This window comes from Geotrypetes seraphini, chromosome 6, assembly GCF_902459505.1.
Source record: "Geotrypetes seraphini chromosome 6, aGeoSer1.1, whole genome shotgun sequence".
Taxonomy (NCBI): Eukaryota; Metazoa; Chordata; class Amphibia; order Gymnophiona; family Dermophiidae; genus Geotrypetes; species Geotrypetes seraphini.
The window spans coordinates 169,616,999-169,638,747 of NC_047089.1; the positions used below are offsets into that span (position 1 = coordinate 169,616,999).

General features: G+C 44.6%; 1 protein-coding gene across 6 annotated transcripts in view; it reads right to left on the minus strand.

Annotated features, from left to right (window-relative positions):
* Positions 1–2,568: 2,568 nt before the first annotated feature.
* The window catches only part of FRMPD4 (FERM and PDZ domain containing 4), a 726,784-nt gene continuing 707,603 nt past the window's right edge, over positions 2,569–21,749 (minus strand). For 5 of the 6 annotated variants that reach the window (XM_033948887.1, XM_033948890.1, XM_033948886.1 and 2 more), the window contains exon 17: positions 2,569–4,408. In XM_033948887.1, coding sequence (XP_033804778.1) covers positions 3,057–4,408 — 1,352 coding nt within the window. In that variant the 3' untranslated portion in view covers positions 2,569–3,056. Of the gene's footprint in view, positions 4,414–21,749 lie in introns of all 6 variants that reach the window. The other variant, XM_033948891.1, reaches the window with a different exon arrangement.

The window sequence follows — 21,749 nt, forward strand, 5'->3', positions numbered from 1 at the left end:
TTTGGAAAAGAATTCATGAAAAGTTAGACATGTCCAAGGTTAGTGCAAGATAGGTTCCAAGAACGCTGACGCCATGTCGGAAAGCCAGTGCTGTCAGGAGAACTTGGAAATGCTCCATGAAGATCAGGTGAATTTTTTTCATTGTTTGGTCACTGGAGATGAGACTTGGGTCTATCAAAGAAATCCTGAGTCCAAAATGGAGTCAATGCAGTGGAAGCACATCATCCCCTACTCCAAAAAAGCTCAAGACAGAAAAATCTGCAGGCAAAGTCATAGGAACTGTCTTCTGGGATGATGAAGGCCTTTTGCTTCTAGAGTTCATTCAACACAAGACAACCATAACCAGGAAGAGTTACACCAACACGATTGCTTTGCAGGAGTCAATCAAGGAGAAAAGACAAGGAAAATCACAGAAGGCATGCTGCTTCTTCATGATAATGCACCGGTGCACATGTAATTTACAACTTCTATAAATCATGTACAACTACAGACTTCACTTATCTATTGGAACTGCTTGCATTAGTGCTGGCTGGAGATCTGATTGTGAGTCATTGTCCCAATTTTTATCTCTGATTATGTAGATGTAACTTTGGTTACCTTTTATTCCTTTGCACTATTTAATTCCTCTCATTTACTTATCTACTAGTCCCCTGCAAATCCTGTGTACACAGTTTGGAGCTACTCAATAGCAATAGTTGCACACTATGGATGTTGGCATTGCAGTGGGAACTAGAGTGTGACATGATAACTATTACCACGATGATACTGCAATAATGGGGACTGTGTGAAGAAATTGCCCAGTATTGTCACAATACCAATAGACCGTTCTGCAGTATGACTGCAGGAACAGGAGCAGATACTGTGGTAATGGGGGAAACAGGTTGAACCTCCTCAGACCTACTATAAAAATCCTGATGGTCTACTGGCCTTTTGGGGGGCAAGAAAGATCCCCTCTTTCCTACCCACTGCTGCTGCTGGACCCACCCTTAATACATTTTCAAAATTACTGTGAGACATCTTGTGGCAGCCTCACAATATTTCCACAAATTTTGCAATGCTGCCGCATGAAGTCTTGGCAATCATTTTGAAAGTGTATTAGTAGCTGGGAAAGAGAGGAGAGAGGTACTAGATCTGGGGATAGGGGAGGAGGAGGAGTGAGGAAAGGAAGGAGAGAGATGCCAGGGAAGGGAAAGAGAGAGATGCCAGACAGGGAAGGAGAAAGATGCTGACCAGGGAAGGATGAGAGATTCTAGCCTAGGGGAGGGGAAAGGGAAGCAGGGGAAAGAGATGCCATACTGTAGGAAGGAGAAGAAAAAATGACAGACTATAGGAGGGGCAAAGGGAAAGACAGAGATGTCAGAACATGGGAAAGAGAGGCAAGAGATGGTGTACAGGGATGGAGAGGAAGGGGAGAAAGAAGGAGATGGTATACAGGATTGGGAAAGAGGGATGAGATTGTACACATGGATGGGGAGAGGAGTGGAAGAGAAGAGGAGAGTGAGGGAGAAGATGGTGCACATGGATAGATGGAAAGGGAAGACATGGGAAATGTAGATAGATCTGAGAAGAAAGCAGGAAAATGGAGAAAAGTTGAATGTTAAATGTTAATGCCCATGATGGATGTAGGGCAGAAAGTGAAGGAGAGAAAAACAGCAAATGGATAAGAAGGCCATGGAAAAAGAGTTAAGAACACAGAAGGAAGTGCAACCATTTCAATTTAATGACTGAAATGGGTTAGTTTTGAGACTTTACATCTGTCTATATTCTGCACTGTTCAGGAAGAAATTCATTTTTTTTTCTATTTCTCTGGTGTTGTACTGCATGCAGAGTCTGGTATCTCAGGGTTTTGTTTGTGTATATTGGTACTTTTAGTTTGTAGTCTTATATTTGCGTGGGGTTTATCTGTGTTCTGCATGTGTGACCGAGGCCAGGTGTTCTGTAGGAATGAAGGTTGAGAAACGTTATTGATATTATGGCCCAAAGTAGGAAGATAATTGTCAGCTCTCTTTTAGCTCTTTTGAACCCCAAATTGCTCTCATTTAAAAATTAACAGAGACCACTGCCCTAGAATTACCATATGGCTCCAGAAAAAGGAGGACAAATTGAGATATGTGGGGTTTACTTCCATTGATTTCAATGTAGGACTCCCACAAAACACTTAGGATGAGTGGAAGTCCTCCATCTTTAAGTGTAGTCCTGCCAGTGGGGATGCTATTTCATTAACCTTTTTTTGGTAGTGAGGGGTAGGCAAGCTCTACAGGACTCCAGGGAACCTGTCTATCCTTAGCAACTGAAAACACAATATTGAATCAACCCCTTCCCCCCCCCCCCCCCCACACACTTTACCAGCAGTTAAGAGGACTCCTGCTCAGCTTTGAGAGAACAGTTAAGTATGGGCATTTATACCAGTCTTTTGGCTGGAGTGAGTGCTTGCCCTAAGCATATAAAAGGCATTATGCTAGAATTCTATAACAGCAATTGCACAAACAATTGCTGTGTAAAATGGCTAATGCAGATTCATAAATAGACTACATATTGTGCTCAAAAGAAAGCAACAGAGAGCCAAGACAATATGAACAAAAGTCAATTTATTACATATATATTTATATAATATTAGTAAATCATAAGAGACTCTCAGGTTTTAAATGTAGTATATTTTCAATGCTTAAAAATTATATTTTAAAATATTAAATATTGTGTTTATATACATTCTGATTCCTTTTCTTATTTCTAAACAAATGAGGTGGAAGGAAGAGAAAGGATCTTTATATTTTTCTGACCCTGCAGTATTTAAAAGTATATATACCTGCAGACTAGACTATATGAAAATAGCCACAGTTTACCTTCTTGTATGCTTCTTATATACTGTATATGCAGAAGGATACAGCTGGTCAGCATATTTACTAATGTACAATAATATAACTTTTTTATTTCTCATCTATTTTATATAAAATAACAAAATATACAGCAAGAGAATAATTTGTTCTTTTAGTTCATACACATATAGTTTTTATGTATGGCTTTGCAAAAGTAGAACATGAAGTGCCTGTCCTAGTTCACTTGTTCAGAAGCATTTTAAGAGAACGGGTTAGTGTGCTTACAATAGCTGCCATAGTGTTGGAATGACGAGCCAAGAGCTTTGCATTGGGATCACTGGAAACCTTGCCGGATGCGGCTTCTGCTGCTTTCAGTAAACAAATGTAGTTCATGACAACCTCATCAATCTTCGCCACAATTTCCTGCTGCTGCGTTTCAGCGGTCATTACCTTAACTAAACGCAGGCAGGCTTCTGTTAAACAACAGAGGACTCGAAAGCTGGAAGTTATAGCTTGGAGCATCTCCTCAGGGCTTTTGTCGGCCACAGCCATTTTCCTGCAGGCACTTCCTAGTTCCCTTGATTCTGTGGATAACAGTTGCTTGTACTGGGAAAGTTGAAGATCATACATTTCTGGGCACACCTCATCACTCTTCTCTAGACTCGGCTGCACAAGGCAAAATAGCTCACGAGCATCCCTTTCAGCTGAAAGAAATCCATCAGGCATTGCATACACATTTTCCTTTAATACATTTATTCTAGCGATTCTAACATCAAAGGCCATGTCATCGGTGATGATGTTGCTGGGCCCAGCTTGCTCTTCAGCTGCACAGTTTTCTTGGGCTAATTTTGTGCTAACTATGAGGGAACTGGTTTCCTCACTCTCACTCTCAGTGGGTGAGGACAGAGGGCATGGTCTGAGTGACCCTTGTGGCAGTTGGGGTTGATACAGGCATGACACTTGCTTTCTTCCATTACCATCCTCACCTTCATCATCTTCGTCATCTTCATCACCATCATTTCTTTTATTCAGGAAACAATAGCTAAAGGGACCACGGCATCTCCAGTTGCTGGTATCCAGCTTTAGTAAGGGCAAAGTTTTATATTGTTTGGAGCTTTTCTGCATAGGGATGGCTGAAGACCTTTTGTTGTTTTTGCCTTCACAGCTCAAGTTAACTGAACCTTGAGAATAACTTTTGGAGATTTTTTTACCTAACGGGAGCTCAACTCTCTTTTCGTACCTGGCCAGATCCCCTTCAGTAGAATCCAAGTGTTTCAGACTTTTTACAATTCTCTTCTCCTCTGTGAGAGTCTCGATACCCAAGCATGCTGCCGTAACACTGCTACTGCTCCGTCGCAGCATCTTCCTGCTGTGTGGCATTTTGAGGCTCCCCCCCATCGGCTCAAATGGATGTAAACTCGCCTCCACCACGCATGCCTGCTTCAACTGGGAAAGGTAATAAAAGTCTTGTTTTGGAATTGGCACCTTTGAATTTGAGCAGATGAAGGATGTTGGGATGGGATCAGCTTTAGCGTTTTTGGAAAAAGCTGAAGGCATGCCTCCTTGTCTTCCCTTCACAGGCTCTGTGAAAGCTACACTAGGGGTAGCAGAAAAACAAAAAAGAAAAATGTTAAGCATTTCCCTGACCATATTTTATGAGAATAACTGGAAGTCATAGTTCTTCCTTTCATAAATAGCATTAAAGAAGTGTCACATGTTCTCAAAGACTTAAGACCTCTTCTATTAAACTGCGATAGCAGTTTTTAGTGCAGGGAGCCACGCTGAATAGCCCATGCTTCTCCCGATGCTCACAGGAACTCAATGAGCGTCAGGAGCAGCATGGTTCCATTCAGTGCGGCTCCCCGCACTAAAAACTGCTTTTGCAGTTTGATAGAAGAGGGCCTTAGGGACCTTATACTAAGATGTGCTAAGAAATAGGCTTAGTCTGGGCAGGAAGCATGTTGACTAAATCCACAGTCAGCGTGGAGTATGGATATTCAGTGCTGGGCCATTTCCAGTGACTGGCACTTAATATCCAGATTGTTTTGGCTGCTAAAAAATTAACTAGATAAGTCAATATTCCACACTAGCTGGTTAAGTTTATTTCAAAACACAAAAGAAACCAATAAAGAATGTCTACAACAGTGTACAAAAAGCTATTCTTTCAAAATGAGTTCACTGAGGGATATTTTTCATTGGTAACCACACTGTTAAATTCTGTGGCAAAAAATAAATTGTGAAAAAGTAAAGGTCCTCGGTATTCACAACTCATATCCTTCAGGACGTGGAAAAAGGACAAAACCGAGGAAAATTGGAAAGAGCACAGGAAGCACCAAAGAGAATGTCACTGCGCAGTCAGAAAAGCAAAGAGAGAGTATGAAGAGAGACTTGCAAAGGAGGCACGGAACTTTAAACCTTTCTTCCGATATGTGAAAGGGAAACAGCCGGCAAGGGAGGAGGTGGGACCCCTGGACGAGGGAGACAGGAAAGGAGTAGTAAAGGAGGAAAAAGAAGTAGCGGACAGATTAAACATGTTCTTCTCGTCGGTCTTCACAAAGGAGGACACATCCAATGTACCAGAACCAGAAAAATTCTTTAAGGGGGACCAAGAGGATAAACTATCGTGCATGGAGGTAAGCCTCGAAGACGTACTCAAACAGATAGACAAGCTAAAAACTGACAAATCTCTGGGCCCAGTCGGAATCCACCCAAGAATACTAAAAGAACTTAGAGACGAAATAGCGGAGTTACTGCAGCAGATTTGCAACCTATCCTTAAAAACGGGGGTAATACCAGAGGACTGGAGGATAGCAAATGTTACACCTATCTTCAAGAAGGGATCCAGAGGCGACCCGGGGAATTACAGACCGGTCAGCTTAACCTCAGTTCCGGGGAAGATGGCTGAAGCGATAATCAAGGACAGTATCAATGAGCATATAGAAAGAAATAAGCTGATGAGAACAAGCCAGCATGGTCTCTGTACTGGAAGATCTTGCCAAACGAACCTGCTGCACTTCTTCGAAGGGATAAGCGGACATTTGGACAAAGGAGACCCCATAGACATAGTATACCTGGACTTTCAGAAAGCCTTTGACAAAGTACCTCACAAGCGCCTACTAAGGAAACTGTGGAACCACTGGGTGGAAGGAGACATACACAGATGGATTGGAAACTGGCAGGCGAACAGGAAGCAGAGGGTAGGAGTAAAGGGACACTATTCTGACTGGAAAGGGGTCACGAGTGGGGTCCCACAGGGGTCGGTGCTAGGTCCACTGCTATTCAATATATTTATTAATGACCTGGAAACAGGGACAAAGTGCGAAGTTGTTAAATTTGCAGATGACATGAAACTCTCCAGTAAGGTTAGATCTGTAGAGGAATGTAAAGAACTTCAAATGGACCTGAACAGACTGAGTGAGTGGACAAATAAATGGCAGATGAGCTTCAATGTAGAAAAATGTAAAGTTATGCACATAGGGAAAGGGAATCCGATGTACAACTACACAATGGGGGGATGGTACTGGAGGAAGGCGACCTAGAAAAGGACTTGGGGGTTTTGATAGATAGAACAATGAAGCCAGCGGCACAGTGCGCTGCGGCCTCAAAAAAGGCAAACAGAATGTTGGGCATTATCAAAAAAGGTATCACTACCAGAACCAAGGAAGTTATCCTCCCGCTGTATAGGGCGATGGTGCGACCGCATCTGGAGTACTGTGTTCAGTACTGGTCGCCGTACCTTAAGAAGGATATGGCGATTCTCGAGAGGGTCCAGAGGAGAGCGACAAAAATGATAAAGGGCATGGAAAACCTCTCATATGCTGAGAGGCTGGAGAAGCTGGGGCTCTTCTCCCTGGAAAAGCGGAGACTTAGAGGGGATATGATAGAAACTCATAAGATCACGAAGGGTATAGTGAAGGTAGAGAGGGACAGATTCTTCAGACTAGCAGGGGCAGCAAAAACTAGAGGGCACTCAAAAAAACTGAAGGGACATAGGTTCAGAACAAATGCTAGGAAGTTCTTCTTCACACAGAGGGTGGTGAACACCTGGAATACGCTTCCAGAGGAGGTGGTAGAGCAGAGTACGACTTTGGGGTTCAAAAGGGGATTGGACGAGTTCATGAAGGAAAAGGGGATCCATGGGTACAATTAGAGGGTTACTATACAGTACAGAAGGCTGTAAATTAATAGAGTAGTAGAGAAATAGATCACTACAGGTCATTGACCTGGGGGGCCACCGCGGGAGCGGACTGCTGGGCGTGATGGACCTATGGTCTGACTCAGCAGAGGCAATGCTTATGTACTTATAACTTCCTGCTCCAGAGCAGGGTGACTATCTGGCATGTTTATGGACAGTGAACTACACTATTGGACTAGCTTGATTAGATGGGGACATCATTAGGAGATTGGATTTTAATTTATGTATAATTATTGCAAGAAAGAGCACACTTTGAGAGATTTTGCAAGCGATGATTTTGTCACGTTATTTTTGGTTTATAAAACACACATTAAAAGGAACAAGGATGTTTCATGCTTGATTACCCTTTGGGGCTTTATACAAAACTAACAACTCTTGGAGCAGGGGACGTTCCTGCATATGAGTTGTGAATACTTTTTCACAATTTACTTTTGTCACAGAATTTAACAGTGTGGTTACCAATGAACAATATCCCTCAGTGAGCTCATTTTGAAAGAATCATTTTTTGTATACTGTTTAAGTTTATAGCAGCAAAAAATAGGTCTGCTATTTATGTGGTCTGATTTGGCAGCTAAACTTAGCTACTCAGCGCTGAAAATTTCCGGTTACTGCATGATATAGCTGGTTAACTTTTAGCTGCTAACTTCAAATATTCAGTGGCGATAACCAGTTATCTTGCAATGAATATTTGCATTTAATGCCATTTAACCGGTCGGTGCCATTTCTGTCTGGTTAAATAGCACTGAATATTGGCCGGAATTTTTATTGTGGGATTTTTCCTGCATGCTAAGCCCATTTCTACTGTGTCCTTAAAACCGGAATTTTTTTTTTTTTTTTCTGTTTGCAGGTCCTCTGCCACTTTTTCCTTCAACAATATGCACTAAGGCAGGGGTGTCCAATGTCAGTCCTCGAGGGCCGCAATCCAGTCGGGTTTTCAGGATTTCCCCAATGAATATGCATTGAAAGCAGTGCATGCAAATAGATCTCCTGCATATTCATTGGGGAAATCCTGAAAACCCGACTGAATTGCGGCCCTCGAGGACCAACATTGGACACCCCTGCACTAAGGCCTAGATTCTCTATTGGGTGCCAATATCAGTGGGTGCCTATAAAGTGGCCTCCAATTGTGTGTCAATCATGTGATGGCGCCCTATATAGAATCATGCCTCCCTGAAAGATAAGCGCCAGAAATGTAGCCCAGGGTTTTCCAGGCCTACATTTCCTGCGCCTTTGTCACAAATTGCTCCTACATAGGCACTTTAGGCTGCCTAATGCTGCTTTAACGTTTTTCCATTTTAAACAGTGTTTGTTAATTAATTTAGGCACCAATAGTGTGTCTACCAGTGCCTAAGTGTAGGCGCCGTTTCTAGAATTTCCCCCTAAGTGCTCCTGTGTGAAGTATGTGTTATCCAGTTAGTATGCAGTAATGCAAATGCACTAGCTGGATAACACTTCCACACTTATTCCCTGCCCAAGACATAGGCCTAGATTCACTAAACTCACCGATTCGATCCGTGGCGAATATTCCCGGGTGACCGATTCACGAGTCCTCATGCAAATTAATGCGATCAGAGGCATGCCCCACAGCGACCCCACGGATCGCTGCAGAGCGATCCAGACACATGTGCAGACCATCTTCTTTGCCTGTAGATGCGGTCTGCGCATGCGCTTGCTCTCTGTACAAACAAGGTCAAAACAAGGGGGGGGGGGCTTTAATGGAACAGAACATGCTTTAGCCAGAGCTATATGGAACAGAACACGCTGCAGCCAGGAACAGAACATGCTTTTAACCCGCGGATTAAAACCATGGGCTCGCACTGCAGGGAAGGGTGGCAGAGAGCAGGGACAAAGTTTGCCTTCTTCTGCTTTTTGCACAAGGGACATGTGTTTAAAATGTTTTATTTTGTTGGTTTTATTTTTGTTTTGATACTGGGATTTCAGGGCTGCAGGGCTGGGATTTCAGGATGGCAGAGAGCAGGACAGTTGGCAAGGATGTAAGCAACTGGTCCTCAGCAGTCGCTTCTTTTTGGATCGGCCAGGCCAGTCAGTATTCCTTCTTCTGTTTAGTGAATTGCTGCCTTCCTACTTATGCATGCAATTTCCCCTTATTTGCATGTGCGGATTGGATTGGGGGTGGATCGGATTGGGCGGAAGGTTAGTGAATCGGGTTGGGGTCGCAAACTGGTTGGGACACGATCGATGAGCTTAGTGAATGTAGCCCACACTCTCTCCTGAAAAAAATCACATGATTAGTATGCGTTGACAGGCAAATTACCACAAACACTTCAACACATTTTGTGGTAAGCCTTTTTTCTCATGTTAAGTGTGTGCTAGAGCTTAACGTGCTATAGTAAAAGGATTCCTTAAATAATATATATGTACATAGAAGGAGCATAATTAACAAGTTTATTGTCAATATATAAAATTAGATTGTAGTAATAATTTTTCTTTTACAATATATTTAGAGGCTTATTTAACTACCTTAAATGAAGGTTTTGCACGTAAAGCACAGTTACTTACCTTAACAGGTGTTATCCAGGGACAGCAGGCAGATATTCTTTACTGATGGGTGACGGCACCGACGGAGCCCCGGTAGGGACAATTTTAGAGTGATTGCACTCTAAAAACTTAGAAAGTTCTAGCAGGCCGCACCGCGCATGCGCGAGTGCCTTCCCGCCCGACGGAGGCACGCGGTCCCCAGTTAAGATAAGCCAGCTAAGAAGCCAACCCGGGGAGGTGGGTGGGACGTAAGAATATCTGCCTGCTGTCCCTGGATAACACCTGTTACGGTAAGTAACTGTGCTTTATCCCAGGACAAGCAGGCAGCATATTCTTTACTGATGGGTGACCTCCAAGCAAACAAAAAGAGGGATGGAGGGAAGGTTGGCCATTAAGAAAATAAATTATGTAAAACAGATTGGCCGAATCGTCCATCCCGTCTGGAGAATGCATCCAGACAATAATGAGATGTGAAAGTATGAACTGAGGACCAAGAGCAGCCTTGCAGATTTCCTCTAACCTTATGGGCTGTGACAGAACCTTCCAGGGGCAGTCCGCTCTGAGCATAACAGAACGAGATACAAGCCGCAAGCCAATTGGAGATTGTACGTTTAGAAACAGGGTGACCCAACTTATTGGGGTCAAAAGATAGAAAAAGTTGGGGAGGTGATCTGTGAGGCTTAGTGCGCTCTAAATAATAAGCCAAAGCACGCTTACAGTCCAAAGTATACAAAGCCTGTTCCCCAGGATGAGAATGAGGTTTGGGGAAGAATACAGGTAAGACAATAGATTGGTTGAGGTGAAAGGCAGAGACAACCTTAGGGAGAAACTTTGGATGTGTACGTAGAACCACCTTGTCATGGTGAAAAACAGTGAAAGGTGCATCAGCCACTAGTGCATGCAACTCACTAACCCTCCTGGCAGAGGTGAGGGCAATGAGGAAGACCACTTTCCAAGTGAGAAACTTGAGATGAGCTGTGGCCAATGGTTCGAACGGAGGCTTCATGAGAGAGGAGAGAACCACATTAAGATCCCAAGTAATAGAAGGGGGCTTAAGAGGTGATTTCACATTGAAAAGACCCCTCATGAACCTGGTAACCAGAGGATGGGCCGTTAAGGGTTGTCCTTGAATGGGCTCATGAAAAGCAGTAATGGCACTGAGGTGAACTCTGATTGAGGTAGACTTGAGGCCTGAGTCTGATAAAGAGAGCAAATAATCCAACAGTTGTTCCACCGGGAGCAAAGTGGGATTATGTTGATGAAGAAGACACCAGGAAGAAAAGCGAGTCCACTTCTGTTGGTAACATTGAAGAGTGGACGGTTTCCTGGAGGCATCCAAAATGCAACGAACAGGCTGAGAGAGAGATGTAGAAGTAGTCGTTACCCCGAGAGAAACCAAGCTGTCAGGTGCAGAGATGGCAGGTTGGGATAAAGCAGAGATTGCTGATGCTGAGTAAGTAGAGTAGGAAATACTGGCAGCAGTATGGGTTCCTTTGAACTGAGCTGGAGAAGAAGGGAGAACCAATGCTGCCATGGCCACCGTGGGGCGATGAGTATCATGGTGGCCTTCTCCCTCCGAAGCTTGAACAATTTCCGCAACATAAGAGGAAGGGGAGGAAAGGCATAAAGAAACCGGTCCGCCCAATTGAGGAGAAAAGCATCTGGTGTCAGACGATGAGGGGAGTAGAGTCTGGAACAAAAGAGGGGCAGTTGATGATTGTGGGGAGCTGCAAAGAGGTCCACCTGAGGAGTGCCCCACTGAGCAAAGACGGACTAGAGAGTGACAGGGTCGAGGGTCCATTCGTGAGGTTGAAGAATCTTGCTGAGGTTGTCTGCTAAGGAATTCTGTTCGCCTTGAATGTAGACCGCCTTCAGAAAGAGACAGCGAGCTGTCGCCCAGGACCAAATCTTTTGGGCTTCCTGACATAAGAGGCGAGAGCCTGTTCCACCTTGCTTGTTGATGTAGTACATGGCTACCTGATTGTCTGTGCACAGAAGAAGAACCTGGGGATAGAGAAGATGTTGAAACGCTTTGAGAGCATAAAACATTGCCCTGAATTCCAGGAAATTGATGTGATGAGCTCTTTCCTGGACCGTCCACAGGCCTTGTGTGCGAAGGTGATCCATGTGTGCTCCCCAGGCATAGGGGGAAGCATCCGTGGTGATGATCATGGAGTGCGGAGGCAGATGGAAGAAAATCTGGAAAGATTGGAGGAGTTCGGAACGACAATGTTACAGATATGTGATGTGAAAGAGGATCTGTCACCTGGGACCATTGAGTGGCCAAGGTCCACTGAGGAGTACGAAGGTGGAGACGGGCGAGATGAATGACATGCACCGTCAAGGCCATGTGGCCTAAGAGAACCATCATCTGGCGGGCCGAAATGGAGTTTTGAAGGAGCACATGATGACAAAGGTGGAGCAGTGTCTGTAGACGGTCAGAGGGAAGGAATGCCCTCATAAGGGTGGTGTCGAGGATCGCTCCAATGAATTGTAGTCGCTGAGTGGGAAGGAGATGCGACTTCGGGTAATTGATCTCGAAGCCAAGGATGCGAAGGAAGGAGATGGTGTGGTTGGTGGCTTGAATCACCTGCCGAGATGAAGGAGCCTTGATTAGCCAGTCGTCCAGGTAAGGGAAGACTTGGAGACTGTGAGATCTGAGAAAGGCAGCTACCACGATTAGACACTTGGTGAATACCCTTGGAGAGGAGGCAAGACCGAAAGGTAGCACTCGGTATTGATAATGACGGTGATGGATCTGAAATCTGAGATACCGTCTGGAGTTTTGATGTATGGGTATGTGAGTGTATGCCTCTTTGAGGTCGAGGGAGCATAGCCAGTCATCCTGAGTGAGAAGAGGATAAAGCGTGGCTAGAGAGAGCATTCTGAACTTTTCCCTGACTAAACACTTGTTGAGGTCCCTGAGATCCAAAATAGGTCTGAGGTCTCCCGTCTTTTTGGGAACTAGAAAATAATGGGAGTAAAAGCCCTGCCCCCTCTGATCTAGAGGAACTTCCTCTATGGCGTTCAGAAGAAGAAGGGATTGGACCTCCTGAAGAAGGAGGGAGGACTGAGAGGGGTTGGAAGCAGACTCTTTTGGAGGGTTGTGTGGAGGAAGAGTCTGAAAGTTGAGAGAATACCCTTGATGAATGATGTTTAGTACCCATTGAACTAAGGTGATGAGTTCCCAATGGGATAGAAAAATGTGCAGGCGACTTCCGATAGGTTGTGGTAGAGAAGATGGAGGGAGACTGGCTATGTCTCTGAGGATGAAGTCAAAAAGGCTGATTTGGTGGAGCAGCTGGCTTCACAGGTTGCTGCTGAGATGGACGAGCCTGGTGATGATGCTGCTGGCGCTGTCTCCTAAGGTTGATTTTGAGGAGGATTGAGAGGCCGAGCAGAATAACGACGTTAAGACGTGTGTTGACGAAAAGGGCGAGCCGGTGGAGGCTTCTTCTTGTTCTTTAGTAAGGTATCCCATCGGGTCTCGTGGGCAGACAATTTTTGTGTGGTGGTGTCCAAAGATTCCCCAAACAGCTCGTCACCCAAGCAAGGAGCATTTGCAAGACGGTCCTGGTGGTTCACATCGAGCTCTGAAACCCGAAGCCAAGCCAGGCGGCGCATGGCAACTGCCATGGCAGTAGCTCTGGAGGTTAGTTCAAAGGTATCGTAGATGGAACGTACCATGAACTTTCGCAGCTGGAGCAGACTGGAAGTATATTGTTGGAATAACTGGATCTTACGCTGAGGAAGGTATTTTTGGAGGGAAGACAATTGTTGGATCAAATGCTTCAGGTAGAAGGAAAAGTGAAAAGCATAATTACCAGCATAGCATTCTGGTATAACTGTTTTCCAAATTTGTCCATGGTCTTCCCTTCTCTGCCAGGAGGGACGGAGGCATAGACACTAGAGCCTGCCGACCTCTTGAGAGTGGGCTCCATGAGTAAAGACTCATGGGGAAGTTGTGGTTTGTCGAAACTCAGGATAGGGATCACCTTATATAGAGTGTCCAATTTCCTTGGAGCTCCTGGAATAGTCAAAGGAGTCTCCAAGTTTTTATAAAAAGTTTCTCTCAGGATGTCATGCAGAGGTAACTTAAGGAACTCTTTTGGAGGCTGATCAAAATCCATGGCTTCGAGGAAAGCCTGGGATTTTTTGGAATCAGATTCCAAGGGTATAGAAAGAGAGTCAGACATCTCCTTCAAGAATTTTGTGAAGGAGGATTGATCAGGTTTAGAAGGCGGTTCCTGGAGAGAAGGATCTTCCTCGTCTGAGGAAACCGCCTCTTCGGTACCGACAGGCTCCTCAGAATTGTCCCACAAGTCAGGGTCACAAACTGTGAGCCACGACCTCGAGAAAGCGGGGGTGAGGGGTCAGTATGGTGGGATTTGCGCAGAGATTTACTGGAGCGCAAAGAAGCGGCACCAGGAGAAGTAAGATGATGCCTGGCAATATCGGGAGATGGTGCCGATTCAGAGACCGTCTGTACTGCATGATGTGAGGTCCTGGGTTCCGCTAACAAAATAGGCATGGAAGTGGAAACAGGAGGTATCGATGCCGAAAGAGTCGATGTCGATAACACAGGCTGTTCAACTAATGATACCGCATGCTCAGACTGGACCGGGGCTGGAAGGTTCGGTGCCAGCAGAGCAGGAAGAAGGTGCTGCAACTGCTCTTGAAGCTGGACTTGCAGGATAGCCGCAATGCGGTCATCTAAGGAAGGCACAGGTACCGCTTTCTTTTTCTTTGGTACCTGTGGTGCCGATTGACGCTCGGGAGATGAGGAGGCCGATGATGTGGCACTTACCTCAATGGGAGCGGAGCGCTTACGGGGACGCCTCGATGCCGGCAGGACTAGGATCACTGCAGGATCAGCAGGAGGATGCTCCAGGGAAGAGGAAGGCTTCTTAGCCGGCTTACCTGGGGGATGCGACACCGTAGGAAGATCCGGCGGTGTCGAAAGAGTCGGTGCCGGTTTAGAAGGGGCAGCCGACATCGGAGTGGATGTCGATGGTTCCATTCCGGCACCGAAGAGAAGACGTTGTTGGATTTGTCTGTTCTTCAAGGTGCGCTTTTTAAGCGAAACACAATGGGTGCAAGAGGAGGCGTTGTGATCCGGACCCAGACACTGAAGGCACCAGTTGTGGGGGTCGGTTAAAGAGATGGGCCGTGCACACCGTTGACACTTATTGAAACCTGGCTGCGGGGGCATGAAGGTGAACATGGCCTCCGCTAACTCGAAGGCGGAGGCTTCGATTATGCCAACAGGTCCCGCCGAGGCGAGGCGAAGAAAAATGAAAAAAAGTACAATTTTTTTTTTTTTTTTTTAACAACAAGAAACAAAAAGAAAAGGAGGAAGAAAAAACTTCCAGAGAGAAAAAACACGCGAGCGGGAAGGCAAAAAGGATTTTCCAACGGCTGTTGAAAAAAAACACGTCTTCTTAGCTCCGCGGAAACTAAGAAACTGGGGACCACGCGCCTTCGTCGGGCGGGAAGGCACTCGCGCATGCGCGGTGCAGCCTGCTAGAACTTTCTAAGTTCTTAGAGTGCAATCACTCTAAAATTGTCCATACCGGGGCTCCGTCGGTGCCGTCACCCATCTGTAAAGAATATGCTGTCTGCTTGTCCTGGGATAATATATGTTAACAGTCAAAGTTAAGGTGTGTTAAGTGTAAAACCTCTGTGTTAACTGTTACAGGTACTTTTTAGAGAAGAATTCTGTGCAGTTAACGGCATTGCACAGAAACAATTAAGGCTATTACAATTAATTCAAAATGCTGCAATAAAAATCATCACAAATTCTAGGAAATTCGATCACATTTTGAGAAATGCCCGTTGGCTGCCTATTTCCTACCGTATCACTTACAAAATAGCCCTTTTATCATTTTAAATTTGTCAGACAAACTTTCCTATATTTTTAGACAGATTACTAACACTATACACCCCCTTAGAGCTTTACATTCGACTGACCAAAATCTCTCAGTACCCTCCTTTAAGATTATTGACACCAGACATAATGAGATCTTTTCAATCACCGCACCCCATATATGACACTCCCTCCCTGCTCATCTTAGAGATGAATCATTATTAGATAGATTCAAGAGTTCCTTGAAAACCTTTTTGTATAGGGATGCTTTTGAAATTTAAACCTTGAGGCTTGGCATGGCTGACCATTAGAATGTCCTCTCGATTCTCATTCCTTTCACACAAGACTTGCTGCATCTATTGTTTTAGCCCTCACTGTTTTCTTTTCTTTAAACATTGTAGTTCCACTGCCTCTCTCTTTGTCTCAAGTTTGTCCATTGTCCAAGTTTGTCCATGTTTGTATTTTAAACATTCTTGTGTCTCTCTATTTTAGTGATATACACCGCTTAGAAATTTTATAAGTGTTTGTATCAAATTTTAAATAAACTTGAAGTTTTGATAGCTATGGTGTGTTACTGGCCGGTCTACGATGATTGGTAAGAACATAAGATTTGCCACTGCTGGGTCAGATCAGTGGTCCATTGTGCCCAGCAGTCTGCTCACGTGGCGGCCCTTAGGTCAAAGACCAGTGCCCTATTTGAGTCTAGCCTTACCTGTGTATGTTCTGGTCCAGCTTGAACTTATCTAACCTTTTCTTGAATCCCTGAAGGGTGCTTTCCCCTATAACAGCCTCTGGAAGAGCGTTCCAGATTTCTACCACTCTCTGGGAGAAGAAGAACTTCCTTACGTTTGTACAGAATCTATCCCCTTTTAACTTTAGCGAGTGCCCTCTCGTTCTCTCCACCTTGGAGAGGGTGAACAATCTGTCTTTTTCTACTAAGTCAATTCCCTTCAATATCTTGAATGTTTCGAGAACAACAATTAGCAAGAAGACAACTGGTAGGACAACCATTAGTAGGATACGACAATTGGTAGGATGCCACAATTGGTAGGAAGTCGATTGGTAGAATGACAGTTAGTAGGGCGACAACTGGTAGGATAACTATTGATAGGATATGGCAATTGGTAGGATACGGCAATGGGTAGGATGCCACAACTGATAGGATTTTTGATTTAAAAAAAACCAAAACATCTTTCCTTTAATCCAGTTTTAACAGCCATTTTTGACTGTCAGTCTTGTCTGGTATTAATATGGCTGAATTTCATCATATTGAGTATAAAAAACGGAAGCTAATTGTTGACAATTGTGCTTACACTCATGGAGCAGATTCAACTGATAAGACTTTTTGGGCTTGTGGGAAGTAGAAGATATATAAGGCTAGAGCTCACACTGGTATCAATGTGATAGATGGCTCAACAGTAATCATTAAAAGTATGATGCCACTCGAGCAGAAGTTTTAAAAAGTAGTTAATATTTGCGAACAGGTGGAAAACACTCAAGAATCAACACAAATTATAATTAATAATTCATTGAATCAAGTTTCTTTAGCTTCATCGGTTAATTTGCCTTGCACTAATTTCTTAAAATTAATAATTCAGTGAAAGCATCAAGGAGCAGCACCACCTCAGCTGAAGGGATTTAATAGATCTTCAAATTCCTGATGACTTTAAGCAAACTGAAAATGGTCAAAATTTTTTACTTTTTGATTCAGGTGCTGGAAATAACTGAATTCTAATATTTTCAACAAAACAAAATCTACGCTTATTGGAACAGTCTCAGTAATGTATATGCCGATAGAACCTTTATGGTTTCTCCAGACATTTTTTTCCATCTTTATTATGTATGCATTTGTTAAGGGTCAATGCATTGCAATAGTTATGCACTGCTACCTACTATGTATTGTTGAAGAATTTGCACAAAAACAACCTGTTCATTTTCTTTGCGCTATTGCATACAATTTGTCTTGAATTATAAATTTTGTAAAATGCATTATTAAATTCACTTTTTATAAACTAGCCCCCTCTTTTACAAAGCTGTGCGGCAAAAGCCCCAAAGCCCTTTAAATCCATATGGGCTTTGGAGCAGTTACCACATCAGCAGCCACTAGTACGGTTTTGTAAAAGGGGGTAGGTCTTATAATCAGTCAACTTTAGAACAAAAATAGGATTTTTTATTTGTTTCACTTTATAAACAGTAGGTCTTACAATCAACTGGTGAGACCTCATTTAGAATATTATGTACAATTCTGGAGACTGCATCTTCAAAAAGATATACAAAGGATGGAGTCGGTTCTGAGGAAGGCTACTAAAATGGTTTCTAATAAGGCGTATGGTGACAGAATTAAAGGAAGGAGAGAGTGAAAGGAAAGAGATGCTGAGCCAAGGGGATGAAGTAAAAGGGAGACAAATATTGAACCCACAGCAGGAAAGAGAAAGGGGAGAAGGACAGGCAGGTGAGCCAAATGCTGGAAGCGGTGGGGAGAAAGAGGGAAAGAAGCTAGATGGGGTTGGAGAGGAGAGAGACACACTGGTGTGGAAGAGGAAGAGAGGGGACATCTGGACATAGGAAGGTAACAGAAACAGAAGGGAAATTATGTGCATGAAGGCATAAGAACAGAAACATAAAGGGGAGATACATGGGGATGGTATATGGACACGGGGGGGGGAGGGGAGGGGCAATGCCGGATACAGGAGGGAGTATACAGATACAGAGGGGAGATATTAGAAATGGGGAAAATAGGAACACAGAAGTGAGATGGTTTGTACGGATGGGATCAGATGATTTGCGGGGACGGGGACCAAATTTGCGGGGACGGGGACTGAGCTTGTGGAGACGGGAACAAATTTTTCCCCGTGTCATTCTCTACTCCGGAGCCTATAACCTCTTAACATCATCCTATGCCCTCTCATTCCAGAGCTTCCTTTCAAATGAAAGAGACTTGACTCATGCGCATTTACGCCTCATAGGTATTTAAACGTCTCTATCATATCTCCCCTCTCCCACCTTTCCTCCAAAGTATACATATTGAGATATTGAAGTCTGGCCCCATACTGTCACAGGGAACAACCTGTGAGTTTAAAGGAACACCCACAGTTTCAGGAGACAGAAGCCATGCACAGTGATTTGGCCCAGGTTCCTACAACTATTAGACCCCCAGGCACCTCCTAGAACACTGAAGGAAAAGAAAATTCATTTATAAAGGGGCATATATATTCTTTGTAAGTTTTTCTATTCCTGCTTGTGTAAAAGGAACTGCTGAAACATCATTTTGCCAAGAACCCACAAGGTCTTTTCTTTTTGTGTTCTGAGTTATGTGTCCCATTTTGTTCTGTAGTTGACATGTTTTGATAAGAAACATTTGTTACAAAAGAAACATTGCTAGACCTTAGACAAGACAGTATTATATGCTATAATGGAAACTTCCCACTATTTCCCCCCCCCTTACGTTTGCTACCTTTTTCTAGTTGCTTTTATGTATCCTGTTACCAAATATGGTCTTTCCTACATTCATATGCTGAGAAAACTGACCCATGTGAAATGCTATATATATGTTACAGTACTCTGAATAAAGGATATATCCCTTGGCATATTGGCATGTGCGTTTGTGTGTGTATGTGACAGCAGGACAACAGAACGAGGCTAATACAAATTGGGACCTGGTCGTTTCAGCTGGGGGCTCGCTCGGGAGTAGAGATTTGGTTCCGGGTCTAGTGAGTATCTGTTTTCTAGTGCTCACTGGTCTCTGCCCTCTTCCACACCCTTATTTGATTATTGAGGCTTTTGGCAAATCTCTTGAGGCTTTTGACCCTTTGTGTGTTTATATTGGGCTTTTGGGAAGTCCATAGTGGTGGTTTTGGCAACCCCACAGATTACCTGTCCTTTTGGGAAGGACCGATCTAACTAATTACCTGTCCTTTTGGGAAGGACTGATCTAACTAATTCAAATCTGTACAGACTCGCCTGTTCTGCTGTTCTTGCATGTGCTTTTTTCTTTCTATCGCATTGTATATTACGGTGTCTTGTTTATAAAGTCAGGTAAGTAAGATTTGTGTATTACCATGCTGTGTTTTGTAATAGGGAAAGAAAGTAGACATTGTACATTTGTATATACTGTATATATCTATATTAGGGGAAAGAATAGGGTTGAGTCCAGATCTGACTTGAGTTTCTTCTGTGAGCACCCTGCAATTGTGTGAGATGTGCCACGGGCACGAAGCGAGAGGGAGTCCTTATTTGCGTTTCCATTGTCCTGTGAAGGGCGTGGCCAGAGATGGGCGAAGCAAAAGATTTCTGTTGAATGCGGGGTGGCTCAAGGGGCCAGAATGGGGAGTAAAGCAGAAGTGAGAGACCTCCCCAGATAGAAATCCTCTGGAAAAGCCCTTAGAGAGGATCCTGCAGTGATCATGACAGTGTGTCCAGTATTAAGAGAAAAGATAAGAAGCAAATGATAAGTATTGAGACCAGTGTTCCCTCTAAGCGGGCGGGTGTTGTGAGCAAACTTTTTTCACTGTGAGCTAAAAATATCGGGCGCCAGCAAGTTATGAGCCAAATAAATATGTTGCTTTCTACCACAGAACTTCCTTACGTTTGTATGGAATCTATCCCCTTTCAACTTTAGAGAGTGCCCTCTCGTTCTCCCTGCCTTAGCTACTAAGTCTATTCCCTTCAGTACCTTGAATGTTTCTATCATGTCCCCTCTCAATCTCCTCTGCTCAAGGGAGAAGAGGCCCAGTTTCTCTAATCTTTCGCTGTACGGCAACTCCTCCAGCCCCTTAACCATTTTAGTTGCTCTTCTCTGGATCCTTTCGAGTAGTGCCGTGTCCTTCTTAAAGTACCAGTGCTGGACGCAGTACTCCAGGTGAGGGCGTACCATGGCCCGGTACAGCAGCATGATAACCTTCTCTGTCTCTTCAGTCCAGCATCTGCCCCTTCCATTCACTGTCTGTCTTTCCCTGCCATCTCTCCTCCTGCCCCCCCCCCACCCCCCAATTTGGTCTAGCATCCATCATCTTCCTTCTGTTCCCCTCATGGTCTGGCATCTCTATCCTTCCCTCCCCCCTGTGGTTTTTAGCATATCTCTCTTCTCATTTCCTCCACTCAGATCTGATCATTCTCTGCTCTCTCTTCCCTTTTCTTCTCTGGTCTTCCTTCTCTATTTTCTGCCTCCATCTAAATTAAATTCTTTCTTACTATTTAGTCCCGTTTCCCTCTTTTCACTGTGTCTACACACAGCTTGTCACCCCTTTCCCTCACCCCTCCATTATCTTACTATTTTCTTCCCCCTTTATTTATCTCCTCCTTCCATCCAGTATGTGTTCTTTCCCCACTTCCATTCAGCATCTGCTCTCCCTTCTCAACTGACATCCATCTGCCTTCTGCTCTCTCTCCCTTCTTCTCACTTCCATCATCTGTCCCCTTCTCTCTCTCTCTCATCTCCTCCATTCCATCATCTGCCCCTTCTCTCTCTCTCTCTCTCTCTCTCCCCCCCCCCAACTTCCATCATCTGCCCCCCTTCCCCTCACCTTTGTGGGTCACTTTCTTTCCCCTGAGGGTGGCTCATGTCACAGGGGAAGCTTTGGCCGAGCAGAACCGCTTGATTGACAGTGGAACTTACTTGATTGATGTCGATGCTGGGGCCCGTTGCCGTTTGAAGGAAAAAAAAAAAGGTGGAAAAAAGGAACCTGTAAAGGCGAGAGGAAGGGAAACCTCCAGGACAGCTGCTTTTTGCCCTCCTTCAGCGGCCCAAGAGTTCAGACCAGCAGCGGCAGCTCTGTATGCTTTTAACTTCGGCACAGAGCTGCCCCTAATCAATAGTTTAGCGCGGTTTCATGAGGCAGCCTCGGGGCCTTTGATAGCCGGCCCGCTTCGATGATGCGATGTGGGCCGGCCTAGCAAAGGCCCCGAGGCTGCCTTATGAAACCGCGCTAAACTATTGATTAGGGGCAGCTCTGTGCCGAAGTTAAAAGCATACACAGCTGCCGCTGCTGGTCTGGAGGTGCGGAGACAAGGCAGGAGGCAAACGCGGTGGAAGGCAGGAGTCCCGGCGAAGGCAGGAGTCCCGGCACAGCGACTGCAACAGGAAGTTGCAAGTCAGCTGACGCCGGCCTTTCGTTGCGGCGGGGACCGAATCCTTCGCGGACCGGCAAGATTTTGTTTGCGGACCGGCGGTTGAAGAACTGTGCTCTACATTGTGTGCGCTGTGACGAGGAACTTGTGCGCTGCGAGGTAATATTTTGTGCGTCAGCGCACCCCAGCGCAGCTTAGCGGGAACACTGATGAGACTCCACCTAGCTTTTGGCCAAAGTTTAGTGCGAAGGAAAAATTGGCTATGTCAAAAACAAAGGGGATTGCAAAGAGGTAAAAAATTCTGCCC